The sequence below is a fragment of the Rhinopithecus bieti genome, unplaced genomic scaffold (genome assembly GCF_001698545.2).
Source record: "Rhinopithecus bieti isolate Rb0 unplaced genomic scaffold, ASM169854v2 scaffold_2572, whole genome shotgun sequence".
Taxonomy (NCBI): Eukaryota; Metazoa; Chordata; class Mammalia; order Primates; family Cercopithecidae; genus Rhinopithecus; species Rhinopithecus bieti.
The window spans coordinates 56,420-83,123 of record NW_016804595.1 but is presented as its reverse complement, the minus strand read 5'-3'; the positions used below and the strand labels follow the sequence as shown (position 1 = coordinate 83,123).

General features: G+C 36.0%; 1 protein-coding gene across 1 annotated transcript in view; it reads left to right on the top strand.

Annotated features, from left to right (window-relative positions):
• DNAH7 (dynein axonemal heavy chain 7) overlaps window positions 1-24,318 on the top strand; it is a 55,251-nt gene extending 30,933 nt beyond the window's left edge. Inside the window, 6 exon segments of the mRNA XM_017869293.1 lie at window positions 4,220-4,345; window positions 10,553-10,672; window positions 21,543-21,726; window positions 22,528-22,707; window positions 24,167-24,212; window positions 24,215-24,318. Coding sequence (XP_017724782.1) covers window positions 4,220-4,345; window positions 10,553-10,672; window positions 21,543-21,726; window positions 22,528-22,707; window positions 24,167-24,212; window positions 24,215-24,318 — 760 coding nt within the window.
• The last annotated feature ends 2,386 nt before the right edge of the window (window positions 24,319-26,704 follow it).

Below are 26,704 nucleotides of genomic sequence, written 5' to 3'. Positions count from 1 at the left end.
TTTGAAGGTAACAGAGGTTGCTTCATGAGGTTTAAGAAAAGAAGCTATCTCCATAATGGAGCAAGGGTTGAAAAATTAACTGTTGGGTTCTGCGTTAGGCCGTTCTTGTGTTGCTATAAAGAGATATCTGAGACTGGGTGATTTATAAAGAAAAGAGGTTTAATTGGCTCACAGTTGTTCAGGTTTTACAGGAAGTATGGTGCTGGCACCTGCTTGACATCTGGGGAGGCCTTGGGAAGCTTACAATCATGGCAGAAGGCAAAGTGGGAGCAGGCGTCTCACATGGTGAGAGCAAGATCAACAAAGAGTGAGAGAGAAGATGCCACACACTTTTAAACACCCAGATCTCGTGAGAACTCACTGTTGCGAGGACAGTGCCAAGAGGATGATGCTAAACCATTCATGTGAAACCTGTCCCCATGACCCAGTTACCTCCCAACAGGCCCCACCTCCAACATTGGTGATTACATTTCAACATGAGGTTTGGAGGGTATATACAAACTACAGCAGGGACTGTGCTGGTACCTGGGTGTTGGGATCAATTGTTCCCCAAACCTCAGCATCACACAGTATGCCCATGTAACAAACCTGCACTTATACCCCCGGAATCTAAAATAAAAGTTGAAATTATGGAAAAAATTTTGAAAGGCTATATCTACTATAGTGATTTGTCTGAGGGATCTTGGCAAAGAGAATTGAAAACTTTGTGGAAGAGATTCACTGTTGTAGATGCCATAAAGAACATTTGTGATTCATACAAGGTGGTAAAAATATCAACGTGAGCAGAAGTTTGGAGGAAGTTCAACCCTTATGGATGACTTTGAGTGGCTCAAGACTTCAGTGGAGGAAGTCTGCAGATGTGTTGGAAAGATGTGTTGGAAGACAGAGAACAAGAATGAGAAGTGGAGCCTGAAGATGTGACTGAATTGCTGCCATCTCATGATATAACTTGAACAGATGAGGAGTTGCTTCTTATGGATGAATAAAAAAAGTGGTTTCTTAAGATGGATTCTACTCCTGGTGAAGATGCTGTGAACACTGAACTGACAACAAAGGATTTAGAGTATTATGTAAGCTTACTTGATAAGACAGCATCAGAGTTTGAGAGGATTGATTCCAGTTTGGAAAGAAGTTCTAGTTGGGTGCAATGCTATCGAATACCATTGAATGCTACAGAGAAATCTTTCATGAAGAGAAGAGTCAATTGATTATGTGGCAGATGTCATTGCTGTCTTATTTTTTAAAAATTGTCACAGCTTGGTTAGTTAGAAGCCATTAAGACCCTCCAACAGCAAAAAGATTATGACTCGCAAAAGACAGATGATTGTTAGTATTTTGTGGCAATAAAGTATTTTAAAATTAAGGTGTATACATTTTTTTTTTCGAGACAGGGTCTCACTCTGTTGCCCAGGCTGGAGTACAGTGGTGTGATCTTGGCTCACTGCAACCTCTGCCTCTGGGGTTCAAGCGATTCTCCTGCCTCAGTCTTCCGAGTAGCTGGTATTATAGGTGTGCACCACCACGTCCAGCTAATTTTTGTATTTTTAGAAGAGACTGGGTTTAACCATGTTGGCCAGGCTTATCTCGAACTCCTGACCTCAAGTGATTCACCTGCCTCAGCCTCCCACAGTGCTGGGATTACAGGTGTGAGCCACTGCTCCTGGCTTATTTTTTTCATTTGTAATTTTCTTGAGATAGGGTTTCTCTGTTTCCCAGGTTGGAGTGCAGTGGCATGATCACAGTTCAGTGCAGCCTTAACCTCCCAGGCCCAAGTGATCCTCCCACATCAGTTTCCCAAGTAGTTGGGATCATGAGCACATATCACTATGCCCAGCTAATTTAATTTTTTTTTTTTTTTTAAGAGACTCAATCTCCCTATATTGCTCAGGCTGGTCTCGAACTCCTGGGCTCAAGAAATCCTCCCACCTTGGCCTCCCAAAGTGCTGGGATTACAGGTGTGAGCCACTGTGCCTGGCCCTACATTTTGTTTTAAAGATACAATGCCATTGCCTGCTTAATAGACTACAACATAGCATAAACATAAGTTTTATATGCACTGAGAAACCAAAAATTTGTGTGATGTACTTAATTGCAGTATTTGCCTTATGGGGGTGGTCTTGAACCAAACCTGCAATATCTTCATTGTAAGCCTCTATACAACTAATTGTTCTTATGCTCTTTGTTTATTTATGTATTTAAGCCTAATGTTACATTTATGAGTTGATGGATCAATCAGTAGATGACTAGACATAGACAGATGGAAACTAAGATGGTTAAAACATGAGTACTTGGTGGAAAGAATATGATATAGGTTTTTTTAATCCCCATAGCAACTAGCATAAACTTCAGATATGGTAGGGGCATAAAAGTTTGATTTTTGGGAACATTGGGAATATTGCAGAATATATATATTTATAGAATGTATTTCAATTTGTTACATGGATGGAAATATAGAACACATAATGGGAATATCTCCTTGCTGTATATTTTCTCTAATAATAATTAACATTTAGGAATAAATCTCTTAAATAGTTTGAAGGATGGAACTTATATGATTAAATAACTACTTCAGTTTTATTTTCTTTTATATCATTTAAAAATGCCTGTAAGTGCAGTGGCTCACGCCTGTAATTCCAGCATTTTAGGAGGCTGAGAAGAGCAGATCACTTGAGGTCAGGAGTTTGAGACCAGTTCTGGCCAACGTGGTAAAACCCCGTCTCTACTGAAAATACAGAAGTTAGCTGGGCATGGTGGTGCGTGCTTGTAATCCCAGCTACTCAGGAGGCTGAGGCAAGAGAATTGCTTGAACCCAGGAAGTGGAGGTTGCAGTGAGCTGAGATTGTGCCACTGCACTCCAGCCTGGGTGACAGAGTGAGATTCCATCTCAAAAAATAAAATAAAATAAAATAAAATAAAATAAAATAAAATAATTTTTTAAAGCCCCAAATTATTTCCCATTCCACACATACACACACAAAAGTTATGTACCCATTTTCCATATCCTCTATGGAGAACAACTTTTCTCCTGGGAAAGACAAAAATCATCCTTCATAATTGCAAAGGCGATACAGTCACACATGAAAAATTGAATTAAACTTACTATATACACATAAAATATAAATGTTTAAATATATTCTGAAAGATGAAGATGGCACATTTCAATATATAAAAGATGATTATTAAAGTCTTAAGAGTTACAGAATACAGTTGATCTTTAACATGGGGGTAAGGGCCACTGAGCCCCTATACCACATGTAAGTTTTGACTTCCCCAAAGCTTGACTATTAATACCCTACTGTTCACTGGAAGCCTTACTGATAACATAAACAGCCGATTAACACATATTTTATGTGTTATATGTATTATATACTTAATTCTTACAATAAAATAAGCTAGAGAAAAGAAAATTTTATTAAGAAAATCATAAAAAAGAGAAAATATATTTACTATTCATAAAGCAGAAGTGGATCATCTTAAAGGTCTTCATCCTTGTAATCTTTCCATGGTGGTAGTGATAGAGGAGGAGGAGGGGAAGAAGGAGGGAAAGAAGGAGGGGGAGCAGCAGGAGGGGAAGGGAGAGTCAGATTGGTCTTGCTGTAGGGGGAGCGGGTGGTAGAAGTGGAAGAAAATCCACATGTAAGTGAATGTGCACAGTTCAAACCTGTGTTATTCAAGGGTTAACTGTAAATGTGTCTTCAAATAAGAACATTAGTGTTTGTGATTTATAAATGATATTTACATATTAACAGAGGGTAAAGTTCAAGGGGATTTCTATAGGAAGGTTGGACTATATCCTTAAAATGTTTTAAAAGAAAAGGAGGAATTTTAAAATAAATGGAAAATTTTAATGTATGTCCTGAAATTAGTAAAGAATATTTGAAGATGTTTATGAGAGATAGCTGGCTGCTATTTTCATTTGTTCATTGTAAATTATTTGTGGATTCAATAAGATCAAGTATTTGGGGATAAAAATTAGTTACCTTTTGTATTAAAGATTTAAATCTAATTTCAGAATCATTAATTTTTATAATGAAATTGCACTAAACCATAAAGCATATGATCTTTATATATTTTAAAACATAATTGCTTGTTTTGTTATTATGAGGAATACAGCACATATTTTATTAAAATTAAACCATTACCCAAAATGTACAGTTACTATAAAAATACTTTCTTTTGACTTTGAAAGAATGTAACTGAATATTTTCTTCGTTTTCAGAATGGAAATTCTGCCAAAACCTTGGAGGAAGTCTTTTTTAGCTGCAAGCAGTTATATTAGGGATCACTTAAATGCAATGAACCCCACAATGCTGGCTGTACTAGATTTGTGGCACAGCAATTTTAAGTGAGTATATGTGGCCTTATAGAGGTTTTTAAAATATAGAGGGAAGTTGTTTTTCTATATCTTAATTATTTCTTTTACTATTTTAACTGCAAAGTAAAACATTACCATTTTAACGTAAGTATTCAAACATGGTTTTAAATAAACAACATAGTATATAGAGCAAAAAGTGAACATTGCTTTTCTAAAATGTTAAAATTTTTAATGTTTTGAGTACATAGTAGATGTATATATTTATGGGGTACATGAGATATTTTGGGAGAGGCATGCAATGAGGAATAATCACACTATGGAAAGTTTGGTGTCCATCCCCTCAAGCATTTTTCCTTTGTGTTACAAACAATTCAGTTATACTCATTTAGTTATTTTTAAATGTACAATTAAAATATTGACTATAGTCCTCCTGTTGTGCTATCAAATACTAGGTCTCATTCATTCTAACTATATATTTTCTTGTACCCATTAACCCAATTCTGCTCTTAATGGACTCTGATGCATTCTTTGGCATGTCAGTTGTGTTTTTCAACTCTAGAATTTCTGCTTTATTTGTTTTAATTATTTCGATCTCTTTGTTAAATTTATCTTATAGAATTCTGAATTCCTTTTCTGTGTTATCTTGAATTACTTTGAATTCCAAGGACATTCATTTTGCTTCAGTTTCTGATACTATGAATAATGCATCAGGAAATAACCTTGTACATGTGTTACTATTCACTGATCCCTCTGTTTACATGGGATAGAGTCACAAAAGTGGGTATCTAGATCATAGCATATTTATGTTTTTATTTTAGTATATTTTGTCGGATTTTTTTTCCAGAAATGTTTGATACTTTACATTTTTACTAACAGTAAATGAGAACTTCTTTCCCTAAAATTCTAACTATGTGTATTACACTATTTGTCAATCAATATAAAATGCTATATCATCATTACTTCCATTTTCCTTTGCTAGACTACTAGGGAATTTGAACATCTTTTTATGTATTTGTTAGTTATTTGAATTTGATTGTGAATTCTCTGCTTATATCTTTGTCAATGTTTTGTTGGTTCTTCATCTTTTCTTATCAATTTGATAACCTCTTAGAATAATAGAGGTTTTAGTTCTGTGTCTAGTACCTGAAACAAACAACTGCTAAAACTCAGGTTTATAATTTGTCCATTGACTTTGTTTATAGTTTCCTTTGACACTCTGAAATTAAAAATTTTTTATACTGTTAAATATGTCTCTGTTTTCTTCTGAATTCTCCTAGTCTTGGTTAAGAAGGTCTCCTTATTTAGTAAATTGTGTATGAGATCTTCCTGGCTACCTAGTAAATTTTTTTTTTTTTTAGCATTTTAGTTTTTTGACCACTGAAGGTTATTTTTACCTATGATGTAGAATGAAATTCATTTTTATTTTCTTCCAGATAGCCAGTTGTACCAGCATCATTTCTTAAACAATCTACCTTTTCCCCCTTGATGGAACTATCGCCTTTGTCATGGATTAACTCTTCAATCTATAGAAATCTACAGAATTTATAGTAATCAGAATGTCTTTCTGGATTCTCTATTTTTTTTTCCTGTAATCTTTGAATCTCTTTCTGTACAAGTACAGTATTAATTTGATTAGGGTGACTCTGTGGTATGTGCTTATATTTGGTGAGAGTAATCCCAACTCTATTTTTTATACTCTTCTTGGCTATTTTTTAAACATTTACTTTTCCTTATTTTTAGCCTATTTTATTTAATTCAAAAGAAAGATGGAAAGACAGAAAATTGATGTTCTGATTGGAATATATTAAGTTTTATATTAATTTTAGAAAATAGACATGTGTCATTAAATTAAGAAGCACTTTGAGGCTGGGTGTTGTGGCCCACGCCTGTACTCCTAGCACTTTGGGAAGCCGAGGCAGGTGGATCACAAGGTCAGGAGTTCAAGACCAGCCTTTCCAAGATGGTGAAACCTCATCCCTACTAGAAATACAAAAATTAGCTAGGTGTGGTGGCAGGTGCCTGTAATCCCAGCTACTCGGGAGGCTGAGGCAGAAGAATTGCTTGAACCAGAAGGCAGAGGTTGCAGTGAGCCAAGATCGCTGAGATCATGCCACTGCACTCCAGCTTGGGTGACACAGTGAGACTCCAACTCAAAAAAAAAAAAAAAAAAAAAGCACTTTTGCTCATATCCTATGTATCTTTCAATATTCAGTCTTGTGTATATATTTCAGTAAGAGTTTGTATTTTTTATGTAGATTTTCGGTTTACAGAGTTCCCTCTCATTTCCTCTTTATAGCAGAATTTCTTTATAAATTTTGACTGATTCCCTTTTGGGAGGAAAACTTGGGCATGAAGTTTCACTTCAGTGCCTTTCTAGGAAGCTCTGCGTCCTCCATCGGTCAATTATTTGAGTTTATTTTTCCCTCCCCTCTTCATTTTCAGTTGCACACTGTGGAACTCTCTGAACTTACAGACTTGGCTTACTTTGCTGAATGAACCCAGGTCTGCAGAATGTAATGGGATTATACAGGGTTTCTAACACATATTCTGACCTTCTACATACTTCAGGGGCCTCTGGTGACTTCAGAGAATGGGCTAGGATCCTTAAAACTGGCTTTAGCTTTCAGAATACATACTTCTAGGAGATACATTCTTCCATCTTTCCATTGTACAGTATGGATTGCTTTGTCTGCTTAATTTGACTTATACTAAGTAGGTAGAGACTACTTCATTGCCCCATGTTTTTTTCATTTCTTTTCTTTTGAATACTGGAGCTCAAATACCTCTTCTCAGCTGACAACGCCCATGATCTAATTTTGCATGCAGTCATGAGGTCATGTATATCACTTTCTCAAATGATGTTTCCATACATTAGTACATTTCATTTTCAAAACACCACCACAAGTTACTGTTTTCTTTTATATTCGTTTTCAGAACACACTGAGCTGGACGCTGAAGGATAAGACTTCATGACCTACTATTGTCCATAAAATGCTAGACTTAGTCTGTTAGATGATTTCAGGAGGCAAGAGATAAGAAAATGAAAAGGGGGAAGAAAAAGTAACAAAGCTGAAATTTAAAAAAACAATAAAAAGTGTATGTGTCCAAAATTAGGCTCCAGGTTGTGGTGACAGAGATGTTAGCAGCAACTGAAGCAAACTTGAAGGCATCCATGATAAAGACAAATGGGAAAGAAGCCTTGCAGTCTGTGGGTGAAAAGAAAGCTCCACAAGCTCCTATGTTGCCTTTGAAAGCCTAGGTTGTTTTTATTCTGTATGTGAGTATTAAGAGTGGGGGGACAGTCAACAACGGCTGCCTCTCAGAGTAGTAGGCAGCATTGAATATGAAGGGCATGCTTCCAGTGGCAGTCATTTACCCTGAATCTCAGCAGACCTTAAAAATATATGGCATCTCTATGTGTGGCAGTGGGTTGGGGAATGTTAATGCAAAAACTTGTCTGAGTGACTCTAAAACGCATGAGTTTGGAAACCTGATAAGATGCTCTCTAGAAAAGATGTTGAAATTCATGTTATTAGTATTTACACTTATAGAACCCACTTAATGTCACAGATAGGCTTTGAAATGCAGTCATACCCTACACAACACATATTTTTGCTTGTAAAATGGTGCATATATGAAGATCACAAGAGAATGTAGAAATTACAGTGTAATATAAATCATCATAGTTGAATGTAAAAGCAGGTGTCTAAGAAAGTTAAGCTCATTTTAAAAGATGAAATGGCTTTTAAAAATTTATTATTTGACAAAGATGAATCTAGGAAAAAAATTACTAGATCAGAACAGTATAATCGATTTACCATACAGCACGCAGGATACAAATGAAATAATTTTTAAACATGTTAAAAAGATGCTTAACCTAACTCATAATACAAGAAATGTAAAGAGATTGAAATTTATACTAAGAAACCATTTTCCCCACAAATTACAAAATTTGATAGCCCATTTTGTTAGTAAGGCTTGAACAAATGGGCTCCCTTTTGAGGGAATCCCAGCCATACCTATCAAAATTACAAATTACACGTAACACTTGAATCCAGCAATTTCACTTTTGGATAAGTATTGTACAGATGTTCCCGAGAATGCAGGAAGTTATATAGTTATAATGCTATTTATGGTGGCATTTGTTTATAAGAGACTGGAAACAAGCCAGCATCCATTGATAGCCTAGTTAAATACGTTATACTATACACAATGGAATATTATGTAGTTATAAAATATGAGTGAGAAAAATCTCGATGTGTTAATATGAAAAAGTCTCCAGGAGAAGATAATTAAGTGAAAAAAGCAAGTGCAGGACACTGCCTATAGTATGCTACTTTGAAAGTTACAAAAAAGGAGGACTGGCAAAAGCAAAACATGTTCCTAAGAAAGGGAAAATTTTATGGAACAACCAAGAAATGTAGATAGTTCAAGTGAGATTTCTGTGGGAAACTTGGTCTTGGTAAGAAGAGAGAAGATTAGTTTTGAGAACCAGAGAACAAAGGTAGAGACTGACTTGATGCTGAGTCCAGAGTATTGGGCCAGGACTATTGAAATTCCTCCTGCCTAAAAATCAGTGACAGAGCCACGGGTCAGGGTGGGTTTCAGCTTGGGGTGAGCATTAAGTGACAGTTGTGAGGGTAGGAGGGATATGTGACCGACAGATGGGTCTACAGGAATTTACTTCTGATTGGATATGGGAAGATTTATAGGAAGAGTTCAGAGGCAATCCTGAGTTTCATGGTCTGGGTGATTTGAAGCTATTTGGTTCTACTAATATAAAATTGAAATCAAGAAGTTATTTTGGTGATTAGAAGACTCATCATCATGAAACTTTTAAAGAGACTTGCATTTCCTTCTGCTAACCAAATTGAAGCTAACACATAGTGAGTAATATCTTTTTTCCTGATCCTTTCTATTGTCCTAAACCAATGATTTAAACTATTGTTCCACTGCTGGGTTATTGTAGGGACCATCCTGAGAAAGCAAGAACAGTGTCTGGTAGTATTTTTCTTGTTTTCTTAACAGTTCATCCTATTGACCAAATGGGCAATGTTATTTGGAGAGATTTCATGGGAAAGTTATTGTACTGTGTAAAACCTTTCAATCTCAAAACATCAAAGATGGTATTCTGTGCCTCGAATTCTGTTTCAGATCGAATATGAAGAAACTAAGGAAAATTGGTGTGATGGCTCAAAGGCAAGGTGAATTCCAGAGCTTGTGCCCTTGCAGCTACTACTTATTCAGTGCTATCTCACACCACAGGCATCTGCATCCTGATTACAGCTGCAATTTTAAAATGTAAAATAATGTTGAAAGCATTAACTAGGAAGCTAAAGAGATCAGATTATGTTTACGATGTACTATTATGCTATATTTTAGACATATTTTATTTAAAACATTAAATTGCTCAATTATGCAGAATAACACATTAGTTCTCTAGCAATGGTTATACCTACTTTGTGCCTAATTGTTATCAGTGTCATGTATGGAGTACATTATAACTCAGATGAATTTTAGCTTGTGGAAGAAATGTAAGGAAATGGATTTGAAATGTGTTTTGTTTACTAACCAGTATTTTACATTGGTCGTTAAGGAAACATTAAATGTGATTTTTTTAAGAACACGATGACACTAATGCTAATATTATCTTTCATTTTTGTTAACCTGACAGAGAAAATACTTGGATAAGTAAACCATGTGTATAACAAAGATCTGTAACATTGTAGTCAAAAGAGGGTTTGTATTGAAAGTTGTTGACTCCCATAATCCCTGTGTTCTTTAAAAAATCAGACAGGCTCGAAAGGTTCTTGATTAGATGTGAGACCCCTTCACCCCATGGCTGCCTGAAATGAGGGCCACTTTCTTTTCAGAGAGGCTACAATTTTTTTTCAGAGCAGTGGATCCTGGAAGCATTGAGACCCTCTCTCTTTTCCTGTTTAAATTATTATAGTTTAAAAGCAAAACCAGTTTGAACTATTCTTCATATCCCAGTTATTGCAACTTTCTTCTACTTCACAGTGAAGTTACATATTTTGTTGTGTTCCTATTGAATTTAATTATATGAATTATTTTTAAAATTAGAATATCTCGTGTTCTTTAACATTTAATTATATGGAACCCAATTTTTTAATGATTAAACCTAGGAATATGATATTTTTAAGAAGGGACCAATTAATAAAATATTAAATACCAAAAAAGTCATTGTTAAATTACTGTTTATTTTATCTCTTGCAGAAAATTACGTTTAGTTGATATCAAAGAATTTCATAATCGCCAGGATGCATTAGAGCTGTCAAGTTTTCAGAACATTATCATGAGACACATGGAATCTGCCAAAGAGACTCTACTTAAAATGTAAAGGTTTGAAATTTCATGTAGGAAAGCATTAAGTTTAAAAATATGATGGTGGACTACTGCATTTTAACTGCTTTTAGAAGATCCAATTTTAATATGTTTTAAATCATTTCTACATGATTTAAATATAATATCTTTAATTATCTTAGTCTGTAATATTTGTCCAGATGTTCTACACAGCATAGATTGTGCAGAAACTAAAATGTTCATGACAAATGGTTACTTTTTTCTAAATGGTTTGTACCTATCCTTTGAGAGGGGTGCTGAATACCATTAGAGAATGGTTACCTACTCATTATTCACCAGATATTTATTTGTCATCTACTGTTAATACATGCTAGGCTCTGTACCTCCTTTCATTTTGTTTTTGGATGAGGAAAGCAGAAGAGTTTAAATAATGATTAGGTGGGGAAAGTATATCATTTAAATGAATTTTAAAATGTCACTGGAAGGCAGACCTATCAAATGATAATTGAATATCTCTGTGGATTGGCTTTTCAGAATGGAATAGCCACATATGATAATTCATAATCTGGCAACCAGATGGTATGCTTTGAAACAACTTAGGAAAATTCTTTCTCTCATGGGTCATTAAGTTATTGTAATCAGGACATTAAAATTAGGTCAAATTTAAGACAGCGGAGAACATAAAACTGCTAGCATAGCTTCATGATTTTTAGAAGTTACTTAGAAAGATATCTTCATAATTTGAGATAAAATATTTCCATTATCTTGCTTTCTTCTCCAATGTGTTAGAATAAAATTCTTTGTCTGATATTACTTGAAAAAACTTTAGCCTTCTATTTTATATTAGTATTTAGTTACTGTAAAAACAGAGTTAAGAGGTGATAAAATGAAAACCCATAATTAATTACAGAGAAGAAAGTGACCTCTTAAGGACAGGATACAAATTATCTTGATCTGTAACTTCTGGGTTCTACCCTAGGAATACATTACCACTGTAAATTTTAGTTCAGTGGGTGTCAAATTACAGGGTAGAGTACAAACCTTTATTGAATTATTTTTTGCTGAGAAATGCAGATTGATTAGCTGTATCTCTTGATGCTTCCTGATTGATTCTCAGGGAAGAACTCTCTGACCATACTTTAAGTAGCGAGCCAGAAAGTGTTTATCATGACCAAAAGGCAGAGCATCAGCTCACAGAGGAGAAACAATTAGCAAATGATTGATTATGACTTCTACCCCAAACCCAAATGCCTTTTCGTCATCCTCATCTTCCACTTTTACTCATAGTGTGTGGTTTATCACCCAGACTTCTGGAAACCCGCTTTTCTGTGCTGCTGTGTTTGTCTAGTTCTTCTTCCATTTATCTTTTTCTGGTTTTACTTATTGTTCCCTACAAGTAGGGTTCCCCAGATCTTTGTTGTTATCTCTCTTCTTTATATTCTCTTAACAATTTCGTGATTTCATCTGCCTCAAGATTTTGCATTCTGAGCTTTAGGCCTGTCTTACCAATTTTTAAAATTGATACATAATTGCACATATATATAGGGTACATATATTAATGGAATATTTTGATGCATTCATACAATGCATAATGATTCAATTAGGGTAATTAGCATATCCATCACCTCAAACATTTATCATTTCTTTGTGTTGGGAGCATTCCAAATCTTCTCTTCTAGCTATTTTGGAATATACTATAAATTCTTGTTAACTATAGTCACATTACATTGCTATCAAACACCAGAACTTATTCCTTCTATCAACTGTATTTTTGTGCCTAGTAACCAACCTCTCTTTATCCTCCATCCCATCCCTGCCCCTCCTAGTTTCTCTTAACCACCATTTTACTTACAACCTCCATGACATCAGTTTTTTTTTAGCTTCCACATATGAATAAGAGCATGTGATATTTATCTTTATGTACCTGACTTATTTCAATTAACACGATGTCCTACAGGCTCATCCATGTTGCTGCAAATGTCAAGATTATATTAATTTTTATGACTGAATAATATTCCATTGTATATATAACCTACATTTTATATGCTATATTTTATATACATTTTGTATTTTATTTACATTTTATATACTATACACAAACACACATACACACACTATGTTTTCTTTATTCACCCACTGATGGGCCCAGGTTGATTCTGTATTTTGGCTATTGTGAATAGTGCTGCAATAAACATGGGAGTGCAGCTATCTCTTTGATATATTGATTTCCTTTCTTTGGGGTATATACCCAGCAGTGGAATTGCTGAATTACATGGTAGTTGTAATTTTAGTTTTTTGAGAACCTCCATAGTGTTGTCTATAGTGGTCACACAAATTTGTGTTCCCAACAGTGTATGAAAGTTCCCCTTTTTGCCAGGAATGGTGGCTCACACCTACAATCGCAGCACTTTGGGAGGCTGAGGTGGGTGGATCACTTGAGGTCAGGAGTTTGAAACCACCAATCAACATGGTGAAACCCTATCTCTACTAAAAATACAAAAATTAGCAGGGTGTGGTGGTGCACACCTGTAATCCCAGCTACTTGGGAGGCTGAGGTGGAAGAATCGCTTGAACCTGGGAGGCGGAGTTTGCAGTGAGCCAAGATCACACCACTGCACTCAAGCCTGGATGACTAAGCGAGACTCTGGCTCAAGAAAAAAAGAAAGAGAGAGAGAGAAAGCAGGGAGGGAGGGATGGACGGAGGGAGGAAGGAAGGAAAGAGTTCTTTCTCTGCATCCTTTCCAGCATCTATTATTTTTTGTACTTTTGATAGTAGCCATTTTAACTGGTGTGAGATGATATCTCGGTGTGCTTTTGATTTGCATTTACTTGATGAATAGGAATGTTGGGCATTCGTCATATACCTGTTGGCTATTTGTACGTTTTCTTTTGGGAAATGTTTATTTAGATCAATTTGCCCATTTTTAGTGAGATTATTTGGATTTTTGCTGTTGAGTTGTTTGAGTTTTCTATGTATTCTGGTTATTAATCCTTTGTACAATGAATAGTTCGCAGACTTTTTTTTCCCATTCTGTAGGTTGTCTCTTTACTCTGTCTAGATAGTTCCCTTTGCTATGCAAAGCTTTTTAGCTTGATGTTATCCTGTTTGTTAATTTTTGCCTTTCTTGCCTGGGCTTTTAGATATTCCTCAACATGTCTTTGCTCGGACCCAATGTAACACTGAATATCTTTAATTGAATGTCATGAATCTCAGCATGTCCCTAGCAATGCTTATTCTCTTTCTTCCAAATCTGCTACTCTTCCTGTTGTGAACCATTACGAGGCCAAGTTGAAAACCTTGGGACTTTTTTGTTCTCTTTTGAAATTTCTTGTAGGAAAGCATGAAATTTTATCTCTGCTTCCAGGGATACCCAATGTATTGCTATTCCTTTTTATTGAGAAATAATTCATTTACCATAAAATTCACTACTTTAATGTGTACAATTCAGTAGCTGATAATATACTTGCAAGGCTGTGCAACCATCACCACTAATTCCAGAACATTTTCATTTTCACCATGCAATATAGTTTGGATGCTTGTCCCCTCCAAATCCCATATTGAAACGTAATCCCCAGTGTTGGAGGTGTGGCCTGGTGTGAGGTGTTTTGGTCATGGGGGCAGATCACTCATGAATAGCTTGGTTCTGTCCTCGTGATAATAAGTGAGTTCTTGCTCTGAGTTCACACAAGATCTGGTTGTTTAAAAGTGTGTGGCACCTTCCTCCTTGCTCTCTTGCACTCGCTCTGACCATGTAACATGACTGCTCCCCCTTCACCTTCTGCCGTAATTATAATGTTCCTGAGGACTTCACTGGAATCAGATGCTAGAACCATGCTGGTGCAGCCTGTAGAATCATGAGCCAATTAAACCTCTTTTCTTTATAAATTACCCAGTCTCAGATATTTCTTTATAGCAACACAAGAATGACTTAATGCTCCCTAGAAAGAAACTCTGTACCTGTTAGCAGTCATTTCCCATTCTTCCACCCAAAGGTGCCTGGTAACTATACTAATAATATTTTTTGTCCCTGTGAATTTCCCTACTCTGGACATTTCATCTCAGTATGAAATGGTCATTTTGCCTGGCTTCTTACAGGAAGCATAATGTTTTCAAAGTTCATATATGTATTCATATATGGTCATTTATGCCTGGCTTCTTACAGGAAGCATAATGTTTTCAAAGTTCATTCATATTATAGCGTGTATCAATATGTCATATCTTCTCATGGCCAAATGATACTTCATTGTATGGATATAAGAAATTTTATTTATCCAGTCATCAGGTGATGGACATTTGGGTTGTTTCCACTTTTTGGCTGTTTTTGCTATGAACAATTTATTTTGCATAAATACATGTTTAAGTTCTCTTGATTGTATACCTAGGAGTGAAATTGCTAGGTTATATGGTAATTCTAACTTTTTGAGGAACACTTGCACTGTTTTCCAAAGTGACTATAAGATTTCACATTCCTAACAATTTATGAGGGTTCCAATTGCTCCACATACTCTCCAACACGTTATTGTCTATCTTTCTGCTTGTAGCCATCCTCGTGGTTATGAAGTTGTATCTCACTGTGATTTTGACTTGCATTTCCCTAATGACCAATAATGTTGAGTATCTTTTTATGGGCTTATTGTCTATTTGTCATTTTTGGAAAATGTCTATTCAAACCCTTTGCTCATTTTGTACCGGGTTGTCTAATTTTTATTATTGACATGTAAAATATCTGCTATTTTGTTGTTGAGGTTTAAGAGTTCTTTGTATATTCTGGATACTAGATTCTTATCAATTATATGATTTGCAAATATTTCTATTGGTAGTGTCCTTTGAAGCACAAATATTTTTAATTTTGATGAAGTCTGATTTATGTTTTTTCTTTGGTTGTTTGTGCCTTTTGGTATCTGTATTAATCTGTTCTCACACTGTTAATAAAGACATACCTGAGACTGGGTAATTTATAAAGGAAAGAGGTTGAATTGGCTCACAGTTCCACATGGCTGGGGAGGCCTCACAATCATGGTGGAAGGCGAATGAGGAGCAAAGCCCTGTCCTACATGGCGACAGGCAAGAGGGCCTGTGTAGGGGAACTCCCATTTTTAAAACCATCAAATCTCTCGAGACTTACAACCACAGGAAGAGTATGGGGAAACTGCCCCATGATTCAGTTGTCTCCACTGGCCTCAGCTTTGACACATGGAGATTATTACAATTCAAGGTGAGATTTGGGTGGAGACACAGCTAAACCATATCAGTATCATATCCAAAGCCACCAAGATTTACCTGTTTGCCTGTGTGGTAAACAGAACTAATCGTTCTATAGTTTTAGCTCCTACAGTTAGGCCTTTTTGACCTTTACAAACCAAATTCATTTTAACTTACACATGGTCTGAGATAGGAGCCCACATTCATTATTTTGCATATGGATACCTGGTAGTCTGAGCACCATTTTGCAAGACTCTTCTCATTGAGTTGTCTTGGCATCTTTGCTGAAAATCATTTGAGCATATATGTGAGGGTTTATTTCTGGGCTCTCTATTCTGTTTCATTGGCCTGTTTGTCTTTATGCCAGTACCAAACCGTTTTGTAGTAAGTTTTGAGATAAGGAAGTGTGGGTCCTCCAATTTCGTTCTTATTTTTCTGAGTTGAAAAATTGTTGTTGTGAGTCCTTTGTATTTTATATGCATTTTAGTATCAACTTGTCCATTTTTTAAAAAATGCCATTGGGATATTAATAGGGAATGCATTAAATCTGTACATTAATTTTGGGAGTATTGACATCTTAATAATGTTACGTCTTTCAATTCATGAACACAGGATGTCTTTCCATTTATTTAGTTCTGTCGAAATACCAAATGTAAATACAAAAATGTGTTTACGTTTTTTGGTTTAATTTTTTTCTAAGTATTTTATTCTTCTTGATGCTATGTAAATGGAATGGTCGTCTCAATTTCATCTTCAGATTATTTATTGCTGGTGTGTAGAAATACAACTGAATTTTACATATTGATCTTGTATTCTACAACCTTACTAAACTTATTTATTAGCTTTAATGGTTTTTGTGTGTGGATTCTTTATGGCTTTCTATATATAAGATCATATCATCTGCAAATAGAGACAGTTTACTTCTTCCTTTCCCATCTGGTTATTTTTTTTTTTCCTTTTCTTAGCTAATTCCCCTGGTTAGACCCTCCAGTGCAATGCTGAATAGAAACAGCAAGAGCAGACATGTTTTTTTTTTATCATGCAGTATTAGATTTTGTAAATGCTTTTTGAATCTGTTGAGATAATCATGGGATTTTCCCTTTTATTCTATTAATATGGTATATTACATTGGTTTTCATGTATTGAACCAACCTCGAATTCCTGAGGTAGATTCTGCCTGGTCATGGAATGGAGATAATCCTGTTTTTTGTTTTGTTTTGTTTTGTTTTTTTTTTTCTGGAGATAGGGCCTTGCTCTGTCACCCAGGCAGGAGTGCAGTGGTGCGATCCTGGCTCACTGCAACCTCTGCTTCCCGGATTCAAGTGTTTCTCATGCTTTAGCCTCCTGAGTAGCTGGGACTACAGGCATGTGCCCAGCTAATTTTATTCATTTTTGTAGAGACAAGGTCTCACTGTGTTGCCCAGGCTGGTCTCAAACTCCTGGACTCAAGCAATCCTCCTGACTCAGCCTCCCAAAGTGTTGGGATTACAGGAATGAGCCATCACATGTGATCATATAATCCTTTTTATGTGCTTCCGGACTTGGATTTCTAGTATTTTGTTGAGGATTTTTATGTTTTTTTCATAAGAGATACTGGTCTGTAGTTTTTGTGTGCATGTGTGTTATGTCTTTGTAGTTGGTATTATAGTAATACTCGCCTTACAGAAATGAGTAAGAAAGTGTTCTTTTCTCTTTTCCTTTTTGGTTTGTGAATTCTTTACAAACCAAACATTTGGTTTGGTGTTAATTTTTTAAATGCTTGTTAGAACTACCAGTGAAGCCATCTAGTCCTGGCCTTTTTTTCCTGGAAGATTTGTAAATTATTAATATTAATTTGATCTCTTTTACTTGCTACAGGTTTATTGATACTTTCTATTTCTTTTTAAGCCAGATTTAGTAGTGTTTGTCTTCGTAGAATTTGTCCATTTTTTCTAGGTTATCAAATTTGTTGGCAAACAATTGTGTATTATATTCCCTTTTAATTCTTTGTATTTCTGTAATGTAAGTATTAATGTCTCCCCTTTTATTCCTGATTTTAACAATTTGAGTCTTTGCTCTTTTTTCTTGATCAGCTTAGCTATAATTTCATGAGTTTTGTTGATCTTTTAAACAACCAACTTTAGGTTTGTTGATTTTCTCTATTTTCTATTCAATATTTTTTTGTTTGGACTCACCTCTTTATTTCCTCCGTTCTCCTCCTTCTTGTTTTGAGTTTAGTTTTTTCTTCTTTTTATATTTTCTTTTTTTTTTTTTTTTTTTTTTTTTTTTTGAGACAGAGTCTTGCCCTATCACCCAGGCTGGAGTGCAGTGGCGGGATCTCTGCTCACTGCAAGCTCTGCCTCCAGGGTTCATGCCATTTTCCCATCTCAGCCTCCTGAGTAGCTGGGACTACAGGTGTCCGCCACCACGCCCAGCTAATTTTGTTTTTGTATTTTTAGTAGAGATGGGGTTTCACTGTGTTAGCCAGATGGTCTTGATCTCCTGACCTTGTGATCTGCCTGCCTTGGCCTCCCAAAGTGCTGGGATTACAGGTGTGAGCCACCACACCCAGCCCTTTTTTAATTTTTAAATTTTTTTTTTTATTTTGGCACAAGGCCTCATGCTGTTTCCCGGGCAGGAGTGCTGTGGCATGAACATGGCTCACTGCATCCTTGACCTCCTGGGCCCAAATCATCCTTCCACCTCAGCCTCTTGTGTAGGTGGGAACACAGGCGCATGTCACCATGCCTAGCTAAATATTTGTGTGTGTGTGTGTGTGTGTGTGTGTGTGTGTGTGTGTGTAGAGACAGGACAGACCCTCATCATGTTGTCCAGGCTGTTCTTGAACTCCTGGACTCAAGAGATCCTCCCACCTTAGCCTCCCAAAGTGCTGGGATTATAGGCATGAGCCACATGCCCAGCCTTCCCTTGTTTTTGATGTAGGTGTTTACAGCTAAAAATTTCCCTCTAATCACTGAGTTATGGTATGGAAGTCCCTGCATTCCATTCATCTTGTTTTCTAATTTCCCTTATGATTTCTTCTTTGAGTCATTGACTATTTAGAAATGTGTTGTTTACTTTAGACATATTTGTGAATTTCTAAGTGTCCTTCTGTTATTGATTAATGATTTTGTACCTTTTGCATTTATGGAGACTTATTTTATGAGCATCAACTATTTTTTATCTACTCTCAGAAGCAACTTGCATGTGCATCCCTTCCTCTTAATCCCCAGGACTACTACCCTTGGCTGGCCCTCTTAACCTTCCATATAGCCTATTGCAAAATCTGAATAACTGCCAGGAATACTTTGTCTCTGGTATCTTTCTTTTTCAAGCCTGGCCTGTAAACCATTGCCGGATGAGTCTTAAAATATTCCCCAGTTCAGTGCCTCCCTTTTGTTGAGAAAGGAACTCCATATTTCTTAATATGCCTTTAAAGGTTTTCTGCAATATAGATCTAACTTGTCTTTTCCATCCTCAGTTCTGAAAAGACTTTCACCTTGGATCATGCCTGTAGAAATAGTCATGTTAAGTAAAACAGAATATAACTTCTATGACTAGTCTGTAACCACACCTTACCACTGTTAAAAATCTGTAGACTAAGTCTGAAGGCTCTTTGTTCTCCCTTTTCACCAATTACTGATTTTTAAAGTAATTAGTTACTCCTTATTTGCTTTCATTTGTGAGATGGGAGTGCTATGAAAACTTGAAACTCTGGGTCTCAGCATTGTCATCTTTGTTTGCCTAATTATAAAGATTGAATTAGAAGTTAAGAGATTAAAATGGAATGAGGACTTCTTGCACACTATCAGCAGACTGTTGTGGTTTACACTATTTACAATGCTTGATGCAGGTCATTACTGGAGAAGACTCTCTTCTATCCTTTAATAACCAGCCTAAATGACCCTTCTTTTTTTTTTTTTGAAATTTTTACTGTTATCACATCAAAAGCGATCTCTTCCTTATGAATGCCTCCAGCACTTGTTCTCTTCTAAGTCCTTTTTAAAAATAATATTTATTTATTTATGTATGTGCCTCTTTTCCTTCACTAATATAAGCACTTTGAGAATTAGGAAATCTTTTGTACCCCAAATGTTTCATACATAATAGGGAGTCATATAAATATTTTTGAGAGAATGAACAATTGAATACTTTTTTAAATACGTCATATTTGTCCTCTTTCCAGTTCTGCAGACCTAAACTTATTTCATCTCTTGCCTGAACTGGATCTTCCCCCATATATTTCTTCCTGTTTTGTATTCTGTTGTCTATTTGAGACACTGAAATGATCTGATAACCCTACCTTCTCCATTTATTTTTCTTTATAATTCTTCCACTTTGAATCTTTCAGGGCCTTCCTCATTCTCTTTTCTGTCTTTTTTTTTTTTTTTTTTTTTTTTTTTTTTTTTTTTTTTTTGGTGAAATTGCCATCTTCACTATGAAACCCTTCTTCATTATTTAAATAGAAAATTATATCTCCTTTTATTTTAGATCTTTTTTTTCTGTTATGACACATTGCCTTTATTATTATGAGAGAAATGATGATACCATGTCTTTTTTTTTTTTTTCCTTTTTGAGACGGAGTTTCACTCTTGTCACCAGGCTGGAGTACAGTGGCACCATCTCAGCTCACTACAACCTCTGCCTCCCAGGTTCAAGCAATTCTCCTTCCTCAGCCTCCCAAGTAGCTGGGATTATAGGCACCCACCACCACACCCAGCCAATTTTTGTGTTTTTAGTAGAGACGGGGTTTCACCATGTTGACCAGGCTGGTCTTGAACTCCTGACTTCAGGTGATCCACCCACCTTGGCCTCCCAAAGTGGTGAGACTACAGGTGTGAGCCACTATGCCTAGCCGATACCATATTTTTTATATCTTATACAACGCTATTCCTAGTATGTAGTAAACACTTAACACATACTTGTTAAAGGGATGAATAAATATATTTCAAATTTAGATTTTCTCTCTTGGAACATTCAGGAAACTCCTGAAATTATATTGACTATTTAAAAAATTCATTATCTCTTATGAAAAAAGATAACATTTTAAAATTCTGTAGTGTTGGAGAGTGGTTTTATAAGTTGAAAACTTTGCTTGTTATCATCATTATGTACCTATATATGAAATTACACTGTTATCCTTGTATTAGAAGGACACATACGCATTTGAAACTTTGTTTTACATCAGACGCTCTTTCAGGATATCACATTAAGGGGAATGAGAAAATAAATACCTGATTTTGTTGATTTGTAAATTGTTTTCAAGTAACTGTAAACAGATAGAACAGCATGAAACAACCAAGAGTATTGAACATAGTATAAGCCCTCCCTTGGTTAATCAGTTATTTACATTTTAACTTTAAAGTAACAAATATATTTTCTAGATAACATTTAGGAGACTGGAGAGGAGTATTTCGTAATATCCAGTAAAGTTAGTTATGTATTTCTTCAAAAAGTCAGGAGCCATAGTTCCAGGAGTTAGAATTACGCCTTTCTTACAGCATCACATCACTGAGTAATTTTCTATTGGCTAAGATTTAAAATTTCTTTTCCTAGAAGTGAAATATTTTAGCACTTACATTTTGGAGAGTGGGTAATATCATTTAGCAATATACTTCTCTATGAAGACCTTTAGATGTCCAGAAATTACTGTTAATGCTTAATATAAAAGGAGTAATTCAATGAAAGCATTGACTTTTAAAAGTCTTTTGTTCTTTCAAGGTGGTTTCCAGAAGTGCAGAATATTTATTACCAAGGTAATAAAAAAAAGCAATTGCCAACTGGTGACAGCAGTGCCAAATTGGAATCTTTTTTCAACTGTGCTGCTGCACTTATGACTTTACAGCTGCAGGACCTCACTTTAGTCTCCATGCAAGATTTCACGGACTTAATTGCACAACCACCAGTAAGTATGGTTCAGTTCACCAGTATGTATTTACGAATGTATTTATTTTTAATTATTTCAGAGAGGAAAATAATATCCTTATCAGTGAGAGAGCAGAAAGTACATCTTTAGACCTATTACATTTATCTTAAAAAAAAATTGTCAGCCAGGCATGGTGGCACATGTCTGTAGTCCCCACTACTCAAGAGGCTGAGGTGAGAGGAGCACTTGGGTCCAGGAATTTGAGACTGCAGCGAGCCAAGATTGTGCCATTGCACTCCAGCCTGGATAACAGAGCAAGACTCTGTCTCAAAAAAAAAAAGTTAATGTCAATCTGCATGTTTGGGATATATGATTATCATGACTAGAGATGATGATTAGTTAAAATAAGTGAAAATTCACATAATTGGGAAATTTGGGTCATGAAGGCTGGAGAAAGTTACCATGAGGTAACTTTAGCAAAAAAGAAGCTTTTCTGTCTCTGGAAGGAGGTCCTGTTACAGTATGAGCAGGGCCGTGGAATTGGAGTGTTCTCCTCTTGGGCTCTGTCTTGTATGATTCTAGAACTCCACTGCTATGTACACTTGTTTTTCTGGGACTTTGACCCTGTAGTTGACCTGTAGGCCCAATGGATGCTGGATACTATCAACTGTAGCTCAGAATCACTCTTGCTTTTTTTTATTAGAGGTCTTCCTTGGCTTAGCTGTCTGGGTCATAAGAGGAAGTGTGGGTTCCCATGTATTCTAATTGGGACTGGTGTACTACTTAGTCTATCACAATTCATACATATTTATGTATGTAAATTTTTTAATTTTTTTGCAGGATTCTGTTAGAGCTTTTGAACATCCAGGTTTCATCATGAGGCTGATTCTTGATAATGACACCATTAAGTTTGAACCTGAGTTTAGTGACTATATAGATATCTTTCTAAATGTTTATGATGTCATGATTAAAGCTGTCGGTTTTGTGCCAAGAGTTGAGACAAAATTATATTCCAAGTGGGTAAGTAACAAGGATATTAAGATTGCTTGAATTTGCATAATGATATTCATTTCAAGTAAGTTCTGAAAGTTGTAGACAGGTATCCTCTGCTTCACAGAATATAATAGTATTGGCTTATAAGAAAGTTTTGCTAAAAAGCTACCATTTTCCAAATGGCTTCTCTTAAAATATACCTACTTTCCTAGTCTAGTCTTCCTTTGGACTTAGCTGAAAACTTTCTGAGGAGAAGAAATTAAAGTTGTGATCAGGTTTGAAGCAGCCAATGAGTGTTTACTGTAGCTCTCCCACCATTTCCTGTAAACTCATGCCTTGCTGTAGGCCTCCTTATGCTTTTCCAGCTCTGTAAAACTGCCCTCGAATTTATTACTCCCCTCATACACCTTTTTCTGTAATAGTGAGCTCCTTTGTATTTTCAACTCATGATCTAATCTACGACATTTCCACAATAGTTATAGGAATTTAGTATATGAAATGAGCATGTCTGAAAATTCTTCAACTTGTAATGTTTTCTTGTTTTGTAAGTCCAATCAGAAGCGTTCTCCTTATTTTTCTATTTTTAAAATAACTTATACATATTTGCTGTATATAGAAGAGTGCAGGAAACTAGTGTGTAAAGGCTTCAGTAGTAATAAAGTTAACACCTAAATAGGCACAGCCCATCTTGAGGGATAGAATATTGCTGGTACCTTTAAGCTCTTCCCCTTTGCTCCTTGTTAACATCCTTATCTCTCTATCTTCTAGCAAAAGAATCACTATCTTGAAGTTTGGAGTGTTTGTTCTTAATTTTGAAAAATAGACTTACTACTTGTCTGTTTATTACTAAACAATTTATGTTTAGTTTTTGCATGTCTTTGTATAAGTGGAAACATAAGTAATCGGTGTTTTGCTTATTTCACTTAACATTATATGAAATTATCTATTTTGAGGATATTATCCTTTCCTTTGAGTTTCCAATTTTTTATTATTCTATTTTTATTTTTCAGGAATCCATTAGGTTCTTTTCAAATAGGCCTAGTCATTTTTGATAGTGTTTTATACGTAGTGATGTATTCATTAAGCTTTTACTTCTGTTTACACCGATTAAATATTTTTAATACTCTGTGTGTGATACTACCAGTATCCACAGTTTTTGCTGATCTGATTCTGCTGTTTGCTGACTCCTGCTCCTGGTGGTATATTTCTCTGGGTATTTTTCCTGTATTATTATACTTACGCTTGTAAGAAGTTTATGAAAAAAGTCTTGGAGGCCTTGGTTTAAGTTGATTCCTTTGGAGTTTCCATATTCTTGTGACAGGTGCTCCCCAGGCCCTTGCAGACCAAGGACCATTTTTAGATGAATTCTTGCTTAATGATTTCAAGGACAATACTGGTTGTGCAAATATTCACTCAAATCTGTGTGAAAATAGACTTGTGGTTACAGATTCTTAAAGCAACCATCTTTTGTTTTTTTCCTCTACAGAGAATCAAAGCAAAACCGGGACATTTTTATTTTTCTCGTATTCAAAAACTGTCACCTTTCAGCATTCTGAAGTTTCGTCTCCTCAGAACTCTCATTTTAAGATTGTGTCACCCTTCAGTGTTCTTGGCTTTAAGTGGGGATGCCAATTATGACTTCCAACTTTGCTCAAGCTTGAGGCTTTGTTTCCTGGCAGCCCCTCCCATGCATCCACCTTGCCAGAAACTCATTAAAGCAAAGCTTAGAACACCAAGAATCAGTAGAATCCCCAGGGCAGCTGCTCACTTCTGCACATAATGACCTCTCAACTCATGCTTTCTCTTATTTTGGTCGCTTAGACTTTATTTTTTTGTTGTTGTTATTTCCTTAGCTATACATTATAAAAGATAAACTCAGCTTTATTCTCCTGGCATATTTATCTGTTTTGAATTAAGTAGTTGTTTTCTGGATATCTATTCCTCATATTACCATAAATAGAAGTCTCTCGAGAAACATACTGCTTACTTTGTCTTTTGTGTAATTCTAGTTCATCTATTGCATTCTTTTCTGTTCTGTTTGTACCCTGACTTTTTCAAGAATGATTTGAAGTAACTTATGAAACAAGACAAATTTAACAAGTTAACAAGAAAAGAATTAGTAGACAAAGGTCAAGTGAAGAAAAGTAACTTTTATAATTATCAAAATGAATGCAGTTGCTATGATTTTATAGTTTGGCCCCAAGCTTCCTGGTTTCTAAAGGAAAGTATGACAAATTTTAATTATGATTAGAACAGTTCATTGAAACTTTTCAGAAAGAGAGTTGTTTTCATGGTATCAAATTTTGAGAGATAAAGCCTACAGTTGTCATCATTCATGGGTAATGGTCCTGAAACCCTGTGGATCACCATCATCTGGTAACACATTTTATTTTTCAACTTTTATTTTAGGTTCAGAGGTACTTGTGTAAGTTTGTTACATGGGTAAATTGCATGTCATTGAGGTTTGGTGTACGAGTGATCCAAATTCCAGGAATCACCATCACCACTCACCATTGTCCCTTGCCCCAGAGATACAGATTCATAATGATGGAGTCAGTACTTAGAAATCGGTACTAGTAAAATAGGCCTAGATGATGCCCTACAAGTGAGATGTAGGGTATCAGGAGTAGGATAATTGAACATAGTCTCAGTGATCTTTGACAACAATTGCAGAAATGGAATTCATGTAGCTGTTTCTTATCATAACCTTTGGTAGATATTGAAAGTGAACTAAAATACACTTTTTTTTTCATGGAAGGTAAACCTGCAATGAGTTAATGCACCATGAGTCCAAGCATATCACTATCTCCTGATCTAATTTGATATGCTTTAGAACATCTGGAGGTGTCTCATACAAAATATCATTTCTCATGACTGTTAATAGGAGATGATTAGATTCATATCAAAATGAATGACCCCGTCTTGCTGTGTCGCCCAGGCTGGAGTGCAGTGGCATGATCTCAGCTCACTGCAAAGCTCTGCCTCCCAGGTTCAAGTGATTGTCCTGCCTCAGCCTCCCTGCAAATAACTGGGATGACAGGCACCCACCACCATGTCCAGCTAATTTTTGTATTTTTAGTAGAAACGGAGTTTCACCATGTTGGCCAGGATGGGTCTGGATCTCTTGACCTCGTGGTCTGCCCGCCTCGGCCTCCAAAAGTGCTGGGATTACAGGCATGAGACACCATGCCTGGCCCCAAAATTATACTTTCTAAAATAGTTTTGAAGTCCTAGTATCCAATTCTGTTTAGAAAGTTAGGCCAGGCTGGGCGCGGTGGCTCAAGCCTGTAATCCCAGCACTTTGGGAGGCCGAGACGGGCGGATCACAAGGTCAGGAGATCGAGACCATCCTGGCTAATACGGTGAAACCCCGTCTCTACTAAAAAATACGAAAAAATAGCCGGGCGACGAGGCGGGCGCCTGTAGTCCCAGCTACTCGGGAGGCTGAGACAGGAGAATGGCGTGAACCCGGGAGGCGGAGCTTGCAGTGAGCTGAGAGCCGGCCACTGCACTCCAGCCTGGGCGGCAGAGCAAGACTCCGTCTCAAAAAAAAAAAAAAAAAAAAGAAAGTTAGGCCAATAGGCTTTACAAATTAGGTAGGCTATTAATAAATTTAAGAAACAGCCTATAGTGAATATTAGTTATCTTCACATGAGATCAAGTAATTTTACATTGCACACAGTACATTATATAGATTGCTTTATCTTAAAAATTTCTGTTTTCCAAAAAGATGATACCAAGTATCTAACGAGCCCAGGGGTGAAACGGTGGTGGGATTCACTGATGTTCTCATGAAGTATCTAGTTCTAAGCAAGATGATTTCCTGAAGTGCCAACTGGGGGAATAGTAGGCAAATGCCCCCTGGATAACTGAGAAAATTACCCAGTTACCTAAAGAAGCCTTTGATGCTATCAATTTGAATGTTGTAGAATGTCCACGGCAGACATGATTTTGTTTTGTTACAATGTAAATAAAATCTGGACAACAGGTAGAGCATATGTATATTTAAAAGTAAGTTGAGGAC